Source organism: Cebidichthys violaceus, unplaced genomic scaffold, assembly GCF_023349555.1.
Source record: "Cebidichthys violaceus isolate CVI_PGR_0920_01 unplaced genomic scaffold, fCebVio1.0.p SCAF_10, whole genome shotgun sequence".
Classification (NCBI taxonomy): Eukaryota; Metazoa; Chordata; class Actinopteri; order Perciformes; family Stichaeidae; genus Cebidichthys; species Cebidichthys violaceus.
The window spans coordinates 4,725,516-4,743,638 of NW_027176263.1; the positions used below are offsets into that span (position 1 = coordinate 4,725,516).

The 18,123-nt window shown below is 44.9% G+C and overlaps 1 protein-coding gene across 3 annotated transcripts in view; it reads right to left on the reverse strand.

The window, feature by feature from the left end:
* The window catches only part of zmiz1a (zinc finger, MIZ-type containing 1a), a 95,285-nt gene that overhangs the window by 602 nt on the left and 76,560 nt on the right, over positions 1-18,123 (reverse strand). The window contains exons 1-18 of one of the 3 annotated variants that reach the window (XM_068721651.1): positions 12,180-12,365; positions 6,304-6,439; positions 5,149-5,263; positions 4,839-5,059; positions 4,548-4,749; positions 4,135-4,416; positions 3,854-4,033; positions 3,585-3,653; positions 3,325-3,490; positions 3,088-3,229; positions 2,738-2,948; positions 2,495-2,600; positions 2,167-2,327; positions 2,001-2,068; positions 1,835-1,903; positions 1,474-1,751; positions 936-1,126; positions 128-415 (exon numbers count right to left, since the gene is read on the reverse strand). In XM_068721651.1, the coding sequence (XP_068577752.1) occupies positions 128-415; positions 936-1,126; positions 1,474-1,751; positions 1,835-1,903; positions 2,001-2,068; positions 2,167-2,327; positions 2,495-2,600; positions 2,738-2,948; positions 3,088-3,229; positions 3,325-3,490; positions 3,585-3,653; positions 3,854-4,033; positions 4,135-4,416; positions 4,548-4,749; positions 4,839-5,059; positions 5,149-5,263; positions 6,304-6,439; positions 12,180-12,270 (2,976 nt within the window). In that variant the 5' untranslated portion in view covers positions 12,271-12,365. Of the gene's footprint in view, positions 1-127; positions 416-935; positions 1,127-1,473; positions 1,752-1,834; positions 1,904-2,000; positions 2,069-2,166; positions 2,328-2,494; positions 2,601-2,737; positions 2,949-3,087; positions 3,230-3,324; positions 3,491-3,584; positions 3,654-3,853; positions 4,034-4,134; positions 4,417-4,547; positions 4,750-4,838; positions 5,060-5,148; positions 5,264-6,303; positions 6,440-12,179; positions 12,366-18,123 lie in introns of those variants that run through there. The other 2 variants (XM_068721643.1, XM_068721658.1) reach the window with 2 other exon arrangements.

Here is an 18,123-nt window from a genome sequence, read left to right on the forward strand (position 1 = left end):
CAAGCGTAAGAAAAGCAAACAGAGTCAAAACACAAAGAGAGCACACAGCAAAGAGATGAGGGCAGCTGTAGCAGACAGTGTTAGCTGTTAACAGGTAGCTTAGGGTGCCCGGAGTGGGCACACTTACATCCAGGGAGGGTTCGGGCATATCCTGGGCTCCCTGACCCATCGGCCCATCTGAGGAGGGGTTAAAGTTCAGATCGCTGTGGGGGTGACTGTTCTGCCCGGGCTGCTGAGGCTGCTGATGCGGCTGAGGCTGCGACTGGCGAGGCGGCTGCGACGGTTGGCCGCTGTGATGCAACGGCGGCCCTGACTGGCCGCTGTGATGTAAGGGCGGCCCTGAATGACCGCCAGGGTGGGGAGACGCATGCAAGCTCTGCTGCATGGAGTTATGGGACTGATCGGTATGGGACATCTGCAGGTGCGAGAGGGAGACAGAAAGCGACAGAGATGGGAGAGTGAAAAATAAGAAGGAAGAACAAAGAGAGTGTTAAGGAGGGGGGAGGATGCGAGGGAAGGAAAAGGGAGGAAAAGCGAAATGAGTTCCAGCGTGAATAATATGGAACAGGCCTTCTAAATGGAAGCTGTGATCAGCAGACATGTACAGCTGCAACATTATACGGCGACATGAGCATGTGAGCATGACTGAGCACACATGCTGACTAGAGGCGCAAGCTGCACCTTGTTCAGAGCACAAATCTGAGCATCTTTTTTTCAGTACGACAGATTGTATGGAGACATTCTTCTACAAACTAAGGTAACACATTATGCTACAGGACAAAATGTCTTAGCAGAATATAAATAAAAGACATAATACCTCAAAATAAAACATAATGCTAATTTACTATTATTGCATGGTGATATACTGTTCCCATAAACATACTTTATTGGTATAACCAATGGAATGGGAAAGCTGGAAGTCTACCCCTACTTACTGCATCATTAATGCCGTGGTTGAGGGGCTTGTCCTGGGAGAGGAGACCACCGGGGCCATCTGGCGGGTGGGAGAGCTGGGGGCCATGGATGAAGTCACTCATAGGGGGACCTCCTCCACCTCCTCCCACTCCACCACCAGAGGGGTTCCCATGAGGGAAGTCAAAGTTCCCTTGGCTGTGGTAACTGTTGCCTTGAAGGACGAAAAAACAACAACACTTCTGTCAACAGGCTTACTGCAGTTTGGCCTTGCTGACTTGTCTGATGAATCCTTCCTGTTGCAAGAAAGTTTTCTTTTCAAAGTGGTTACATAAGGGGATACACACGTTCCACTTTTTATTCACTGTTATGAAACATTTATGAGAGCAATGAGCTTACAATATTTTAAACCAGGTTCAGCACAAAACTTTCCTTGGGGCTTTTTTCTTTGTTTAATGCACTGGAGACACTAAAAAGAGCAAAACAGCTCCCTTTTTCAACAAATGAGCTGACTGTCCTATTAGTTATCTACGCAGTTGGGTCCTGGCTGTTTTTCTTTACCTGCTCCGGGGTAATCTCCCCCGTTGCCACTAGGATGTTGACTGGGGTGTGGGGGGTAAGGGCTGTGACCGAGTACAGGGCCGGGTCCGGGTCCTGTACCGGGCCCTAGCTGGGCGATCATCTCCATCACATTGGGCATGGTCATCTGACTGGGGCTCATGGTCTTAAAGCGCTTGGCAAGTGGTCCGTCAGGGTCCTCTTTGATGTGTAGCTCAGACTTTATGGGGACAGGTCGCCAGCTACATGTAGGGTCTATAGTGACCTCCTCAAACTCTGAACTATTAAAAAGGAGACAGAAGACACTGTTTAGTTTTTCAAACAATGAACTCAGAAGAAGAAAGAAAGAGATAAAAAAACATACTTTTGGATGGCGTTGAGGATTCCCCACATGTACTGGTCCACCTCCAGACCTTCTAATAATGCTGTTTTACTGAAAAAAGGAAAAAAAAACCCATTAGATATAAGAGACAAACCTCATTAGTGATCTCATCTTTACATCCCAAAAAATGAAATAGCTTTTCACTTACTTGCACACAGGACACCTCCATGTCCCCCTCTCACAGTTGAGCTGCAAGTAGGACTCCAGATCAAAGCACTGTGGAGAACATAATGCTCTTTAGAATAATCTCCCATTCACCGTGACATGAGACACAATTTTAAGTATCGTTTAATGTTCTTTAAATCTGAGCAAACCTGGACGTGTTTGCAGTCATGCCCTCGTGCGGGCAGCTGGATGCGTCGGAAGGTAATGGGACATTTCAGCGAAACTTTAATGGCCGTCTGCTCCACGCCATCTTCCCCGTTAAGAGTAGTGCTGCCTGCAGACGCTGCCACACTGCTGAAGTTCCTCTTAACTGAGAGAAGAAAGTGTTTCAGAGGGAAGGAATTAGTTTGTAAACAGTTGCAGGTGTACTTCGGTACCTTTTCTTAAAGCCCACCATAAAGAGAAGCAGGTGGGAGCTTGTGTAATTAAGATGTCCTTATGCATAATAACTACACTGAGAGACAAAATGAGCCATACCCTTGGTGATGCAGTGTTCTGCAGGAAGGAGTCTTTTCTTCAGGAGCCCCTGGAGGACGGATCGCACAGATGGTCTGTGGACCAGCTGCAGCACAAACAGGTGGGACTGCAAAGCCACACAAGGACATGAAAATAAACAGGAAAGTCTAATGAGCACAACACATATACCCAAATAAAATCATCATGAAATAATTACACCTATGTACTGCTAGTAGTTACATTGTCCTGATAGTGTGCACTCACACAACAGCAGGCGGTGACTGTTATCTGGATGGTGTTTCTTCCAGGTTGGCATACGTGCTTCAGGTGCAGGGGTTTGTGGGAGGTTTTGTTGTCTCCCCTCTCAATGGTGAGGGGCGTGGCGTTGACGCTGACCTGGACGGAGGCGGGCCAGTTGGTGTTCATCTGCCGGTCTTCATGGTGGTAGCACTTAAACTGGAGCTCAAGGTCAGACCTATCGGAGAGGACCAGAGCAGTGAGCGATAACCAGAAAAACAAAGAAGTGTCTTTGTGTGCTTTTAGCTTAAAAACTCTCACTGTAATAGTAAATAATAGTGTGTGTGTGTGTGTGGAGGCCTGTGTGGTGGTCGTACCTCCACATGAGCGTCTGGTGGACGGAGGGTCGAAGGTGGAAGACGTGGTTACTGACGGCCAGGTTGTGCTCCAAGCGGAACGGCTCCAGCACCACTCCATCCCTGACAGGGAACGTCAGCCGCAGCTCCTCGTTGGGGTTTGCTGGGAGAGGAGGAAAAAAACGCAGCGTAAAGCCACACAATGCACCAGATGAAATAAAAGAGCACATATATAAAAGTAACCGCTGGGGTACTCACTTGGAGGGGGCGGAAGTGCCGTCATATTTGGTTTCATGTCGGGTGGAAACGGCGGCTTCACATCCTGGTTTGGCGACAGGTACGGAGGGATACTACTTCCTGGGGTCATGGGGGGTGTGGGGTTTCCAGGGACCGGGGAGTGGGGGTAGTTAACAGGCCGCGGGGGCTGTAAAAGGCAGGAAAGTGTAATAATGAAAACATCTGTAGAACTCATTTCACATATATGACTGAGACATATTTAGTCTGGACTGAAAACATACCCCGTTGCCTTGGCCGTAGGAGTATCCGCCTCCAGAGAAGTTGGTGCCCTGACCATTGAAGGGCTCTTGCTGTGAGGGAATAAAGAGCAATACAAATTACATAAAGTTCCTTATTGCACCATGTAGTTTGCTCCAAGATGTGTTATATAAATATATGCTATGATCTGGCTGTCCCTGCCTTTTCCACAGTGCATGCTGGGATAGGCTCTAGTCCCCTTTCTGACCCTGAGTAGGAGTAAGTTGTTGGTGATTGGTGTGGCAGGACAGACCTTGTAGTACTGGCCCATGGGCATGCCAGGTGGGTACTGTCCTTGGCCCTGCTGCCCTGGCATCCTTTGGCCGGGGTAGTTAGGAGATGGCAGTGGCCTGGAGGCGTTTGATGGGGTGTACTGGCCCTGCTGTGGTGGGAACTGACTGTTCGGTCCGTACTGCTGACCCCCGTAACTTGCCTGGACGAAGACAGTTAAAGGGAAGGAACAAAAACATTAAAACATCTTTTAGGTGCTATATTTTCTCCAGATTGTTTTAACCATCAGATCTTTCCACTCACCTCCCCAGGATATGGCCTCTTCATCCCCTGCATGGGCATGCCGGGTCGAGGTCCTCCGGGATACCCCTGATGAGGCATCCTTTGGCCGTGAGTCCCAAAAGGCACCATGCCTGGGGTTCGAGCCTGGTTCATGCCCATTGGAGGTCCACTCATATTGGGGTTGTTCATGGCGGAACCCATGCTTGCAGGATTCATACCTCCAGGGGGGCCTCGTGGGCCCGACTGGCTCATGTACTGGCTATTATAGGTCTGCGCAGGGCCCATTTGAAACGAAGAACACATCTGGAAACCAAACAGAAGGTTTCAGCGTTAAATATGATTCTTTTGGTCTCCAGCAGGTGGTTGGATAATAGACTTCTGTGTACATTTGGTGTTTACAACTGTAAACATCCGTTGGCAGGTGTGTGATGTACCTGTCCATACTGGTTCATATCTTTATTCTGGGTTTCCTGCAGAGCTGCCACCGTTGCCGTTGCCGTGGCCGTTGCTGTAGCAGCAGCCGCAGCGACAGCAGCAGCTGCAGCGGCGGCGGCGGGCTGAGTGAAGTCACCAGGAGGACGTGTGTGGGAGCTCAGTCCCATACCTCCTGGAGGAGGGTTTGGGCCTCCAGAGTAACTATAAAAATACACAGAGCGCATGTTTGAATAATTATGATTTTTATTGCTTTATTTCCTAAAAAAAGAGAGTCGTATCCAGTCTCTTACCTCCCGCTGTATCCTCCAGGACCTCCAGGGTAGCCGGGCCTGCCGTACATGCCCTGCTGCATGTACTGTTGGTTGGAGCCTCCTTTGTTTGGAAACTGCTGCTGCTGAGCATTGAACTGGGGTGAGTTGAGCCCCGCTGCGCTGGCAGACAGACCCGATCCCATAGGGTTACCTCCGGGATTCATGGGGTTATTGCTATTCGCCATTGGGTTACCCAGCACCTGGATTTAACAAAGGAAGGAAGATTAAAAATACCCATTAGGTGTGTAAAATTAACAAAGCAGGAAAACCCTTCTATGCACGGACATACCTGACTCTGTGACGTATTGGTCACGCCCCACACTGTTGTAACCACAGACAATGACCCAGGGGGCTGGTTGGAGTTTTGTTGCCAGGGGACAGAGTCATAGGGGAAGGATCCATCACTGGAAAGAAGATCAAAACACAAACGTGCCAAATGGCACTTGAAGTTTCGTTTGGCCGAGGAAAGAGTCAATAGAAAAGCCAACAGAGTTGCATATCCATCCAGAAATGTGAATAATTTGGGAATTCTTCTTACCGAAATACTAAAAATGTTTGGCATACAATTTCAAAACACATTTTCAGCCAGAATGTCGGCTAATCGCTGCACATGAGTGAAAAACTCCAAATGAGCCAATGAGGAGTTGCATGCCAACACACACCAGTAAAAACTAAATATGATAAAAATGATTTGTTGGAGTTGTTGAAAAATATTTGGATATGGATAGGAAGAGTTGGAATGTATAATTTTTCAAATTTAGAAGAAAACATGAGCGCCTGTTACATATGATAAACAAGCTAATTCCTCATGGGGAGAGGCAAGTGGCCAGTGGAGTGGGAAGGAACTGCTGTTTTTGGAGAGCAGCTTGTTTTCGCTCAGAGGTTAGCTCTTGGAATGGAACGACTTGTTCAATATTTCCTCACAAAGGCCCAACACTATCCAAAGATCCTCAGCAGAGGCAAACAGGACTCTCGGTTAACTCCGGGCTTTCTTCTTCTTCGAGAGAGAGTGAGGCAAGAGCAAACAAAGTTCTGCAAAAACATTACTTCACTGTTCTCTTCTTTGCCGGTTTGTCCCTCCACCCCAAATCCCCTCAGCTCCACAATAATGGAAAAACACTGTCTTGGCTTGTGTATATAGATAATACCTTGATGGAGACTAACCCACTGTTGCACTCTGTCTCTTAAAGATACTTAAGAGAACCTTTGTTAGCTTTTTATGAATTAGTTTGGTGCAAATTGGGGGAATATATCATTAAAAGAATCTAGGGGAAAAAACTGAAAATGGGCTACCTTGAATAACTAGAAGCAAATGGGTACAAACGGTAGTATCAACCTAATCTATTCAAATGCAAGCGACTCGTATCTGCCAAAAAAGCTGCATTGAGAGTCTTTATTCATGTGACAGGTATCATCTCTCATGTCTCAGGGACTCCCCACTGACCTGTGTGTGAGGCCGGGCTTCATGCTGTTCATACTGGGCTGCATGGGAACTTTTCCCTGCGGTTCGTTCTGCCGGCTCTTCTGGTGACGCAGCAAGAGGAGACGACCCAGCTCCTCGCACCACGACGACAGCAGGGCTGCAACGGAAACACACGGACGCACACACACACACACACACACACACACACACACACACACACACACACACACACACACACACACACACACACACACACACACACACACACACACACATATGCACAGGATGCGTTAGTCTCCTCTCGGCACACACACATGCCTGCACTAACATGGGTCTGCACTGTGTATTCATGTGGCATTCAGTGCATGTTTAAGGTTCTACGTGTGAATGATCTCCTAGAAAAACTGGATTTTCTCTTCACACTTTGAAATGTCTCAACAGTGCAGTGTACTGAATAACACACTCATGTCCAGAGCCATCCGGCCTGAACTTATTGCTAAAGCCTGCAGGGGGCAGCCCAACTCAATAAACCTACATTGATTATTTGCCTGATTTCACAACAGTTACATCACATCATCTCTACCTGCAGTGTAAAATATAAACTGAAATCTCTCAACAGCACAAAAGGACCTCCCAGTTTTTTTATGCCACAGAGAGGAAGAGGCTGAAATGGAGTGTGAGAGGCAGACAGAGACAGCGTGAATGGGGTTACAGATACAATCTATGTAGGAAGTAAGAAAGTGTGATATCTTCACTCTCCTTCACTTCCTCCACTCATCACAACCACTTCATTCTCCTCCACACTTTCCATGTCCTCTCATATCTCTAAGGAGTGATCATGCCGTGCAGCATTCTCATCCTCTTCCTAAAGACGAGAGATATTTTGTTTCCGTATCGTGCCGATCAACATGTCACTCTTGAATCGATCAGAGTTGTGTGGCTTATTTAAACACACTGCTTCTTGATTTAGAAAGTTGTCTCGACACACCAACAAAAGAAAGGTTACAGTGTTCACTACTTAATTAAATAATTTAAGCGATGCTATTTTTAGCCTTGTAGACCCAGATACATCAGCTTTCAGGAGGAGCTGTTGCCAGCTTTGGGGTTTTAAAGATGTCGAGTTTTTGAAAATGTTTGTGCCCTGAAGAAATCGTGAGGTTTAAACAGTTCAAACATTCAAATTAGCATTGAATTGTGAAGATGTACAAGGCCACAAACAACAAATGTCTGTCAAAGTGCCTCGTAAATGAAATAAAAAATATTATTTTTTTAAATTGAAGCCTTGTGAGTTGTGCCATCTGTAACCTGTACATTAAGATACACAAAGTCTACACTGCTTGAGCTAACAATGAATCATGTTTTCTGAATGACTAATATCCGATCAGACATGTTACTAAGAAAGACGAAGACACAAGGAGAGGAGAGAAGGTAAGAAAAAGAGAGGAAAGGAATGAGGAACGAAGCAGAGGAGCAGTCACATTTCCTTCAGGAGGGTGGAGAGAGCCAAGCCTCCTAGTTAAAGAGGAATTATTCCACCCTGCCATTACAGAGCGCTTATCTCCCCACTAAATCACCACCTCTGCACCGAGAAACTGTCTCTTCAACTGGAAACCCACCATTTAGACCTAAAGATCAGCTCCAAGCACAAGTGATGGAGTTGCTCTGAGAGGGGAGAGAGAGACATAGAGAGGCAGAGGAGAAAAGAGAGCAGTGGTGACTTATCATATCAGTGTGGCAACGAGCCACCAATGCTAACATGCCGCCAAGGCCAGCAGTCATTCATAATACAGTGAGGGTCCGCTCTGGGCAGCGTGCATATTTAGCGAGCCTAGTACATGTTTTCACCTCACCATCCCTCGGGTTAGAACCCCCGCCAACACCGTCACACACCCGCAACTACGCTACCGTACTGCTCTCACTTTATCTCCTTACTCTCACACAGCGTACACACCCATATTCCTCTCAGTCACTGTTCAACAATTTGTGTAGAAAACTGTCTACATTGTTATTAATGAAGACGTTCTGTTAACTTAACTAATGGAGGACAAGGGGAGCCAAGAGCACAGACTGTCGAGTCAACAAAAAACAAAAAAGAGAACGTAAAGCAAGGTCTCTTGTCTCGTTACACCGCTTTTGTTTCTCCTCTTTCATCTTCCTGTTAATTCACATTTAATTCACGCTAAAGCCTTGTAGTTAAATCATACACTTTGTGCTGAAGGCTAGAACAGCTACCTGGCACAGAGACAAGCCAAGGGCAACCACTTAGTGGGTCTTTGTTAAAACCTTATTCACTCTATACCGCCTTTACAACCGGCGGCTTCCACAGTCATAGAAAAGTAGCTTTTACAATATTTATTAAAACTACGCAGAATATAAAAAAGGTGGATAAACTGAAATAAATAATAATAATAAATTAGACATGATGCCAAGTCAAATCAGCGTGAATCTTTTCTATCACAAACTATTGATTTACGACATTGTAAAATAATAACTTTTGCAAATTCTGCAACAGGCGAGATCAAAGCGAGAGATAGCTCAGTTTTGGGGAAACGGTATTAGTTTTTCTCCTCTCACATGAGTGGGCGGAACTCAGGGATGTTTTTCTTATGTCTCTGCATGCAGCTTGAATGCTAAAGTTCAGCCAAGCTTTGCCCAAACACTGGATATCCAGACGATCAAGAAGCAGCTCTGCAGAACGCCAGTGTTACTCGATAAAGTTTTGACACGATAGTTTACGGTTGGGTCAGAAAGCAGAGAGATTGTAGATACGAGTCTGAAACATTAGGCTTATCGGGAAGCTTGTGGCAGTGTTGCCTGAAGGCACCTTCTCCAGCAATGAGGGTTTGGTTGCTGTGAGTCTAATATCATCAGTTTCAGGAGTACTTACAAAATCCCAACAACATTACAGTTCGAAACAACTGCAGGAGCCTGTAAAAATGAGCCGATTAGCAGTTTCTGTATATGTAGTATTTTTGTAGTCGTTAATAACATTTGTGTCTGTGTCTATTAAATCATGGAACTTACGTCATAGTTTACGTACACATGCCGTTCCTGTTTGGAGATATTTAAAGGTGTATTCATTGGATTCCCTGTAGTGGGACTCGACACAGAGACCTCTCCCTAACAAGTGCTCTGTTCTGTCCTCTACCGGCAGCGAGATGAGCTGACCCTCTTCCAACGGCTCAGTTTTCTGAGAAGCTATGTCTTTTAATTGTGAAATGCCCAGAGACATATTGGGCCCTCCTTATTGAGGCTGTATTTACTGTATGGCTGACTGATAGCAGGAGCCCTGGCTCACTCTCACCTTACCTCAGCCCCTCCGGGAGCAGCAGCAAGGGAGAGTACGCCCTGGTAACAGGCTGCAAGGCCCATTAACTAATGACAGAGTGTTTGTACAGTACAAGTCCTCTTTTACAAGGAAGCCCCGATGCTAATCACTATGAACTCTGATAGTGCAGTGTGTCTGTGTGTCTGTGTGTGTGTGTGTGTGTGTGTGTGTGTGGTAAAAGCCTGCGAGCAGATCATTTGCCTGTTAAATCATGACGGACTATCTGATCCTGGGACATTTCAAATGTGTGTTATGTGTGTGATTGAGTTAGCTGGACGGTGGTGTCCCCACTTTGTTGATAAACACATGATATGATTTAAGTGTGAAGCACTACATTTGGGCACATCGGGGTTTGGGAAGGTGAACTGTTGTGCCCTTTTTTACCGAGCTAGTTAACACTCAACTCTTTCAGAGAAGATGCTGAGTGTCATCGAGCTGGACAGTTCCCAGGCATGAATTGCTGAACAAAATGTGTTATATGGCTACATAGGGAAGCATCCTTTTTATTTTTTACAGAGCAATTGGCCTCTAGAGTACAAGAGAAGAGTTTCGCTAAAATGGCCCCATTTTGTGCCAGTGCATGTCAAGTGCCAGCAACGAAGTGAACTCTACACACCGAAAAGGCAATTTCAGTGAGCGCAAACAGATTTGATCCTCTCCTGCATTCCATGAGTAATTGTGTAGCTCATGACATCGTCACCAAGCACAGTGCAATATTGGGATATATAAAAAAGAAAAAGTCCAACACTGTCTTAGTGCAAATGCTGGTTCCAGATTATTTATATGACTTTGGCTGATAAAGTTGCACAACATGGGATTGACATATTTTAAATGTGACATAAAATCTCTTCCATATGACAGTGTGGAAAAATCTAGAGTAAAATCCTTCATCGAACTACAAAATTATGTCTGTCTAAATGCGGTTACTTTCAATATGAATATATTATTTACTTTTTTACAACAATGTCATCACAAGTGTCGCCAGAAAAAACATTCTCCAGAGCAGAATATGGAGTCCTTGAACAGCTCATGTGTATTACCAAAAGCCGTTTACTGCTGCAGAATATTTTCAAAAGCAATTACAGACTTCCCAAAGTCAAACACAAGAAAAAGACGACACTCAAGTGGCAATAAAATAAAAGGAATCAGCTCATATCTTGATCATTTCGGTGCGTTAACTATTTGGCACCTGGTTCCTCTTAAGCTTTACTCATATCATGATATTGATATGGCATCAGTGACATTCATGTTTTCATCCAAGAAACCTCTTGTAAAGGAGATGTTACATGTGAATGTTGCAGCCTCATTTGTTTGGATGATAAACACAAAGCAAAGATTGGTGGCAATGTATGGCACGGAGGAGATTTTGTCAAAATAAATAAATAAAAGATATATCATGAAGCTGCATCAACTACTATATTCACTGCGACGCCACTCTGCATGCTCAAAGTATAAACGTAGTATAAACTTTGCATGGCTAACTAAGTCGGTTTGCACAAAAGCCCGTAGAGACATTTGTGTTGTATTCTGCAAGAGCATTGTGCTAATTGAGCAAGACTTAATACGTTTTTATATATTATAAATCTTCAGATGCAAATCCCTGCCTCTGGTCCTGAATTTACCAAAAATCTGGCTGTCATGCCAAACTGTGATCGCCATCGCTGGACAGGCCAGGCTTTGATAGAGACATGTAATACTGTGCATGCAGCTCTTCTGTAGTTTTTGTTGATAACAAGACAGACAAAGGAGGAAATACTACATGAAAAATTACACTTTTTGAGCATGAACACTGCAGCACTTGACATAGAAGCCTTCTGAGACAATGTGTGGGATGATAACAAAGAAGCAATTTATAATAGATATCAAAGGCAGAGGTCTGTAAAACACTGGCAGGTAGGTCTATGTTGTGCGGGTACAAAATATTATGCAAAAGACGAATATGGAGGGCATATAAAAATCCTGCAAAATAAAAAAAAAATTAAAAGTCATGCTTTTTTGCAGAAGTGTAATGGAAGCCATTTAAGCAGTCAATGATATCCCCCATCCTGCCCCCTCTCTGTTCAGCCAACTTCTTCCAAGAGAAGAGCATATCAAATGGGCTTTAGTCTCAACAGCTTAGAGGCAGAACAACTCAAACATGCCCTGCAGAGAGACGGCTCTGTGTCAGAAATCACACTCAACCAAAACCGGGCCTTTAATGGAACTAACTGTTCACGAGGATCAGAATATTCCAAATCGGAAACAGCCTCCAACTTCAAATGTCTTATTTTGTGTCATTTGATATTGTGACTTTTTTGTTGTTGTTAATTAATCATATTTGGGTTTTTTTCCTTTATTTGCATAGGTAAAATAATGTAGTTTTTCTTATTTGGCTGGTTTGACAGAATTTCATCCAGGACCTCTGGCAGTACACCAGACATGAGGACAGAGGGGGGGAGAAGATGGATGGAAGGATGCTAGACAGAGGACAGGTGGAGATGGAGGGAGTGGGCAGATCCCCTCCTCCCCGGGATGTGTGTGGGTCACAAGCCAAAGAGATGCTGCAGCCCAGAAGGGAGGGTAGCTCTACCTGAGTCACTCTGACATCTCCTGCAGGTGCTGGTTTCTGTGGGGTTCAAATTACACATTTTTAAACGGGGCAAAGTTATAAGAATCAGCATGAACACCAAACATAATGCAGTATGACGGCTGGATCTCGCTAAAGGTGCAAAATGTTCGGAGCTCGGGTGGGAAATGTGGGCTCTCCGTGTCGCATGTGGCCACAAAAAGACAACAACACAGTCTTCTACATTTGTAATGTGCTGTGGGGCGGGCCTAGTCCAACTGAGCTCCATTGAGGCTCACTGCAAAGATTAGCATGTCTTAGCATGGTATTTCTAGAAGCTTTAAATGGTCATTCTCTTGAGTAAGATACTCTCAATTTGTGTGCTGTTATACAGCGAATAGAGTGGACAAGGACACAAAGCTCACATCCTATGTATATTACTTAATCTATTTCCAAATTTAGTTAGGAAAGGAATGAGTGGTCTTTAACATTTTACCAAATTTATTTATAATCTCAAAGCACACTTAAACCCTAAAAAACTCTGTCTGTGAAGTAACAAAAAAAAAAGAAGCGTACCCTTTCCTGAATTCCTCCCATTCCCTGCAAAGTCTCTTGACATAAGGGCTGCTGATTATATTTTCGATTATTTAAAAAATTGTGAAAAATGTCCTTAACAATAAAGGGCAGTTTCATAAAAAATGGACTTATTTATTTAGCATCTATCTATTCTTCTGACCACTCAAGGTGTTCTACACTACATGTCAACGTTCACTCACTGACACACACATTCATACACTGAGGCTGCCCATTCGGATCTAAACTAACACACACACACACACACACACACACACACACACACACACACACACACACACACACACACACACACACACACACACACACACACACACACACACACACACACACACAAAAATAGCACCGCATACGGGAGCAATTTGGGGTTCAGTATCTTGCCCAAGGACACTTTGACATGCAGACTGGAGGAGGCTTGTAAGATTGAACCATCGACCTCCCGATTAGAGGACGATCCGCTCTACCTCTGCCCCCCCCCGTCACTTTAGTCTGACCAATGGTCCAAAACCCAAAGGTATTCACTTTACAATGATATAAAACAGAGAAAAGCAGAAAAAAGTATAATAAATCAAGAAAAGATGATTAAATGATGAAGTATTTTCTGTTAGTTTCCTGGGATGCCAGTGTGTTGAGTGACCACGTCAGTTACAAAGCACTTCAGGTTTGCTTCTGATACATTTGCTATGACAGGGGTTATGGCATTGACCAGTGGGTTTGACCTACATCCTCGCTGGGATATGAAATTCAGGTGGCCGGTGTATCTGCGTCAGACGCTCTGTGGGTCAGCGTGTCCTGCTTACAGTGCTAAGCCTGGGGTCACGGCCTTCCACATCTGTATCGGAGAACTGTCACAACACTCACGATGATGATCACGCACACCCATCATCCCCATCTGAGTCACACACGTTGTGCTGTGAATACGCACATGTTGCACTCAGTGACATGTAAAAGTACACAGAAGCACAGGTGTGTGGACACAGGCATATACGTTTAAGAACAGAGCAGTAAATTATGAAAAGTGAAGTGTGTGTGTTGGCGAGTAAACAAACAGTTGGGAGTCTTTGTGAATATGCGCTTATGCAGTGAAGCGCCTCACACGGCGAGAAAGAGCATCACAGAACAGCAAGCTGTGAATGAACTGCTCTTATCAGCCAAGCGCAGCTTCTCACCACTGGAGGGGAACTGGTAAATATCACATGCCTAATTATAACCAGACACACTACTTGTCTCAACTTCCACAATATGTCTTTTATCTCACACTGTTGCTCCTTCAGTGAAACCAGGGTTTAAAACACAAATCAAGAATTATGAGAAAACAGTGATTTCTTTACAGGTGAATTTGTAAAGGGAGGATTTGTTGAGGCGTGGCCATGAGACGATGTCACCTTGACTGATGCACTAATAGGTATGGAAGTGACTTAACAAGACTGAAGAATTTGAGTGTTTCCTGAAACACATCCTGCAAGAAGACAATAGTCGCCCGGGGCGCTGAGAGCTCCACCCTCGCTGCTATCAATACCCGACATCAGTTCGTCCTACCAGAAATTCCTCTCAACTCTCGAGCAGCCGCTCTGACGCAACTTAACTTTGCTCACTTGCTTTCAGTGGGGAGGAGGGAGGGACGTCAAGTGTGGCAATGATTCACAAAAGATAGCAGAAACTAATTGCATAGGCCGCACAACATACAGTTCAAAGTCAAATTCCATGAATGAGTCACTAAACGAGCCTGATAGGAGGAGGTCAGAGAGCAAGTCACAGAAGGTCACAGAAGGTTTGGAGAGTAAGCGAGACAAACGCAGCTTTTGAGCCAGAGAGTCAGGAGGATGGCTGGAGGCGGGAGCAGCTGCATGCGGCTGTGATGTTGAGGATGTAGACGGTTTCAGCGGTTTACACCCTGCTCGGGCTAACAGGAAGTGCTGTAGCTCCACGACAGTTCGCTGGAAGTCGTATTGTTTTATAGCTTCCTACATAGGTCAATGGAAGATTGGGTTATTGTTCGTAAGAGCCATTAAGTTGTCAGCTTTTAAGGTTAAATGCTGATTGTACCCCCCCCCCCAGCATCATGTTGCTTTTATTGCCCCTTTACTCCTTTTCATGTGAAGGCAGTGTTGTTTTCCTTTATGAGATACAGACAATGACAGGTATTTTTCAGACTTTTAAACGTCACTGAAAGAGTGACACAGAGAGCAGGCCTTTGTGTGCGCTGATCTAACATCGTGCTTCCATGACTACATCCCCCCCTAATGAGTGGACAGGCAGACAGGCTCTGGCTCCAAGCACAGGTCAACAACTTTAAAAAAAGGATCCACAGTGGAAAAGTGGGTCATCTTCTGCTGACACAGAAGCACATACACTGACGCACATACACTTGCACTCTGAACACAGTCATGGAATAGTGTTCCTTTAGGAAGATGTTGTTGAATGTATGATGCTGCCCAGTCACTAGGACTCAATGTTACCTCTTTACAACAGTGGAATCATTATGGCATTTGTATACGTGTGTAATGTCAAATAAACTAAATCCACACCGACAAAAACCAAACATAGTTTGTTCTTCTATCTTTGTGAGAATTAAATAATTAAACTATTTAAATGCACAGCCTTGATACACAACATAAAGACCAAAACATAACCACAACCTCAACCGTAACACTTACCCACAGAGCCCAGAAATAAGCCAAGAAATTACCAACACACACAGTGCACACAGACAAAAAACCCACTCAGAATAACCCTGTGACAGAACAGCATGTAGGTCAACTTGTGGTCAGCTGATCTGCCCTGATCCTGTCTTGAGTGAGCAGCCAGTGCTTTAGACTACACTCACACAAGCACACAACATAGATGCCCTTGTTATTTATGGCCTAAATTACAGTTGAAACAGACACAGCAATGGAAAAGCACAGTTAAAATTAAAAGTTTTGCCGACTATGCAAGAGTATATAATATACTTTCAAGAGAAAACAAGACAAATTCTGCTTCAATCACTGCATTTGTAATTGTGTCATCTTGGACCTGAATCCACTCCTCTATTGGCCTGTTAACCTCTGATCTTGCTCCATGCATGCAAACAAAAATACCAGACAGCTTTGTGCAGACATACACACATGGACAGCAGACACACACACACATACACACACACTTACCCAGAGCCAAGCAAAGTCCCTGCACATCTCATCTTATTCCCTTCATAGCGCAGAGAAAAGACTCAAGTGTCACAAATGCTCCTGTTCCCGCAGAGGCCAGTGGCAACTCTCAAAGCTTTTGCTGCTTCCAAGCCTCCTGCCTGCGCCTTATCACTCTCGCTCTCTGCACATATCCCTTACTCTGCTCACCCTCTTTCTTTCTTTCTTTCTTACTTCCTCCCCTGTCTTTCTCTCTTCTTTTCTTTTCTCCCTTCTCTCCCCTTGCTCTCTGATCTGTCTTTTTCCCCTGTCCAGCTTCTGCACAATGCACATCAATTATTCAGAGGCAGTCTCCCGGTTTCTCCGGCTTATCCAATCAGAGCGAGGCTCTGCACTAATGGGCTCCTGCTGTACCTGCTACCGGCTCCAACACACTCTCGAGACTGCAGGGGGGGTGAGGGAGGGAGGGAAAGAGGGAGAGAAATAGACAGAGGGAGCCGAGGAGACAGCCGAGGAGGAGGGAGGATGAGAGGAAGCGATAAAGACAGCGAGCCGACGCAGACAAACAGGAGTAGAGATAGAGAAGGCAAGATATTCCAGTGGTTCTCACCTCTGTCATGAGCTGCTGTTATTGATGTGCTCTGCCTATAGTCTGTGTAGCGCTCCGTTCACCCTGTTTCTCTAAGCTGCCATCACACACTTAAGACAGTGCACACAGAAACACACATGCACAATATGGCAGCGTGTCAGGAAGGGTAAAAAAAAAAAGAGGAAACAACACAAAAAAAGAAGAAAAAAAATCTGCAAGATTGCAAACTTGCATAGATGGGTGGAGCTTAGCTGAAGCCAATGCATGAGCGAGGAAGTGGGAGAAGAAGAAAGTATGAGATGTAAAGATCAATCTATTGAGGCGGACATATAGTAAATTATTAGCCCTATCTGGGGATTCCTGCCTGCAGAACAATCTAACCTGACACCGTCCCCTTGTTTTCATCAGAGGCCACTTTGTAAATCCAACTAACAAGACACTTCAGAGACTCGCAGAATATCTGAGTGCAGCTGAATTAAAGAAGAGCCAAGATGAGGGTGAATCTGAGTTCATTTTGTCTTCGCCCGCCCCCCCCCCGACATGAGCCGACAAGGTGAAAAAAAACAACAATCTGGATGAATGAACAGGAAAGAGCCAAGCTGTCATTGTTCCCTCTGTTCTTACCTAAATGTTGAGATGTGCAGTGCAGCCAAAAGAGCGGGGAAAGCCCGCCGGCCTTGTGACATCAGAGGGAAGTTGTCTTTTGTGTGACAGACACACTCAGTCATCAGCGGTTTCACAAATGTCCCACGCAGAATTGAAACACCCGACAACAGAAGGCATTGTTGGACAGAAATATGAATTAAAAGGGGTGTATCTAAAGCCCCTTGGGAGATGATGTGTGGAGGGGGGGGGGGGGGTCCTGAGGTGTGGGTGCCAGATCAGTCAACCCTGAACAAAAGGGGGATTTAAATCATGTGCTCATCCAGTTTTGACAAGAACAAAAGTCTTCTGTGTTTGGAGTGCAACTCCGCTACCAGCTCAGCTGGGATATTACCAAAATTTATTTACTTGCAACTGTGTAAACCAAACCAATTAAAGTAGCAAGTGATAGAGGATCCAATCAGCCAGAGGCAGCAAATGCAGCTACCCTAGTAAGTATTTCCCCATGAGCTTTACTTCTATAAACTTAATAGTGAAGTTCTGAGGGTAGTTTTGGGTTGCAAAGAGGTTTCATCATCTAAGGCGAACCACTGGAGAGTGTCAGAGGAGAGGCCCGCCTGCTAAAAATAAACCCCGTTTCCTGTTAATAATTCAGCCCGCTGCTCTTACTCAGCAGTAATCAAATATAAAAGTCTGTAAGGTTGATTGGGTCAGTAACAAAGGATGCCTACACCTTCCTCTAGTTCTACACACGCAGCTCAAAGTTGGAAAGAAAGACAGGGCGAGAAAATCAATCAAGTGAAAGTAAATTGAGACAGATAAGTGGAAGACATGTTGTAGGCCAAATGAGGAGACAGAGGATGTGTCTGTGTGTGTGTGTCTGTGTGTGTGCAGACACTCACACACTGTGAAATGAGTGTACACAACGTCTACTGGGAGTACTTATTTTCAGCTGGATTATGGGAGTTATGATGTGGTGTTTGTGAGCTCTGTGTGTGTTTGTGTGTGTTGTTCACAGGGCATGGAGTGAGTTACAGCCACACCCTGGAAGTTTTCT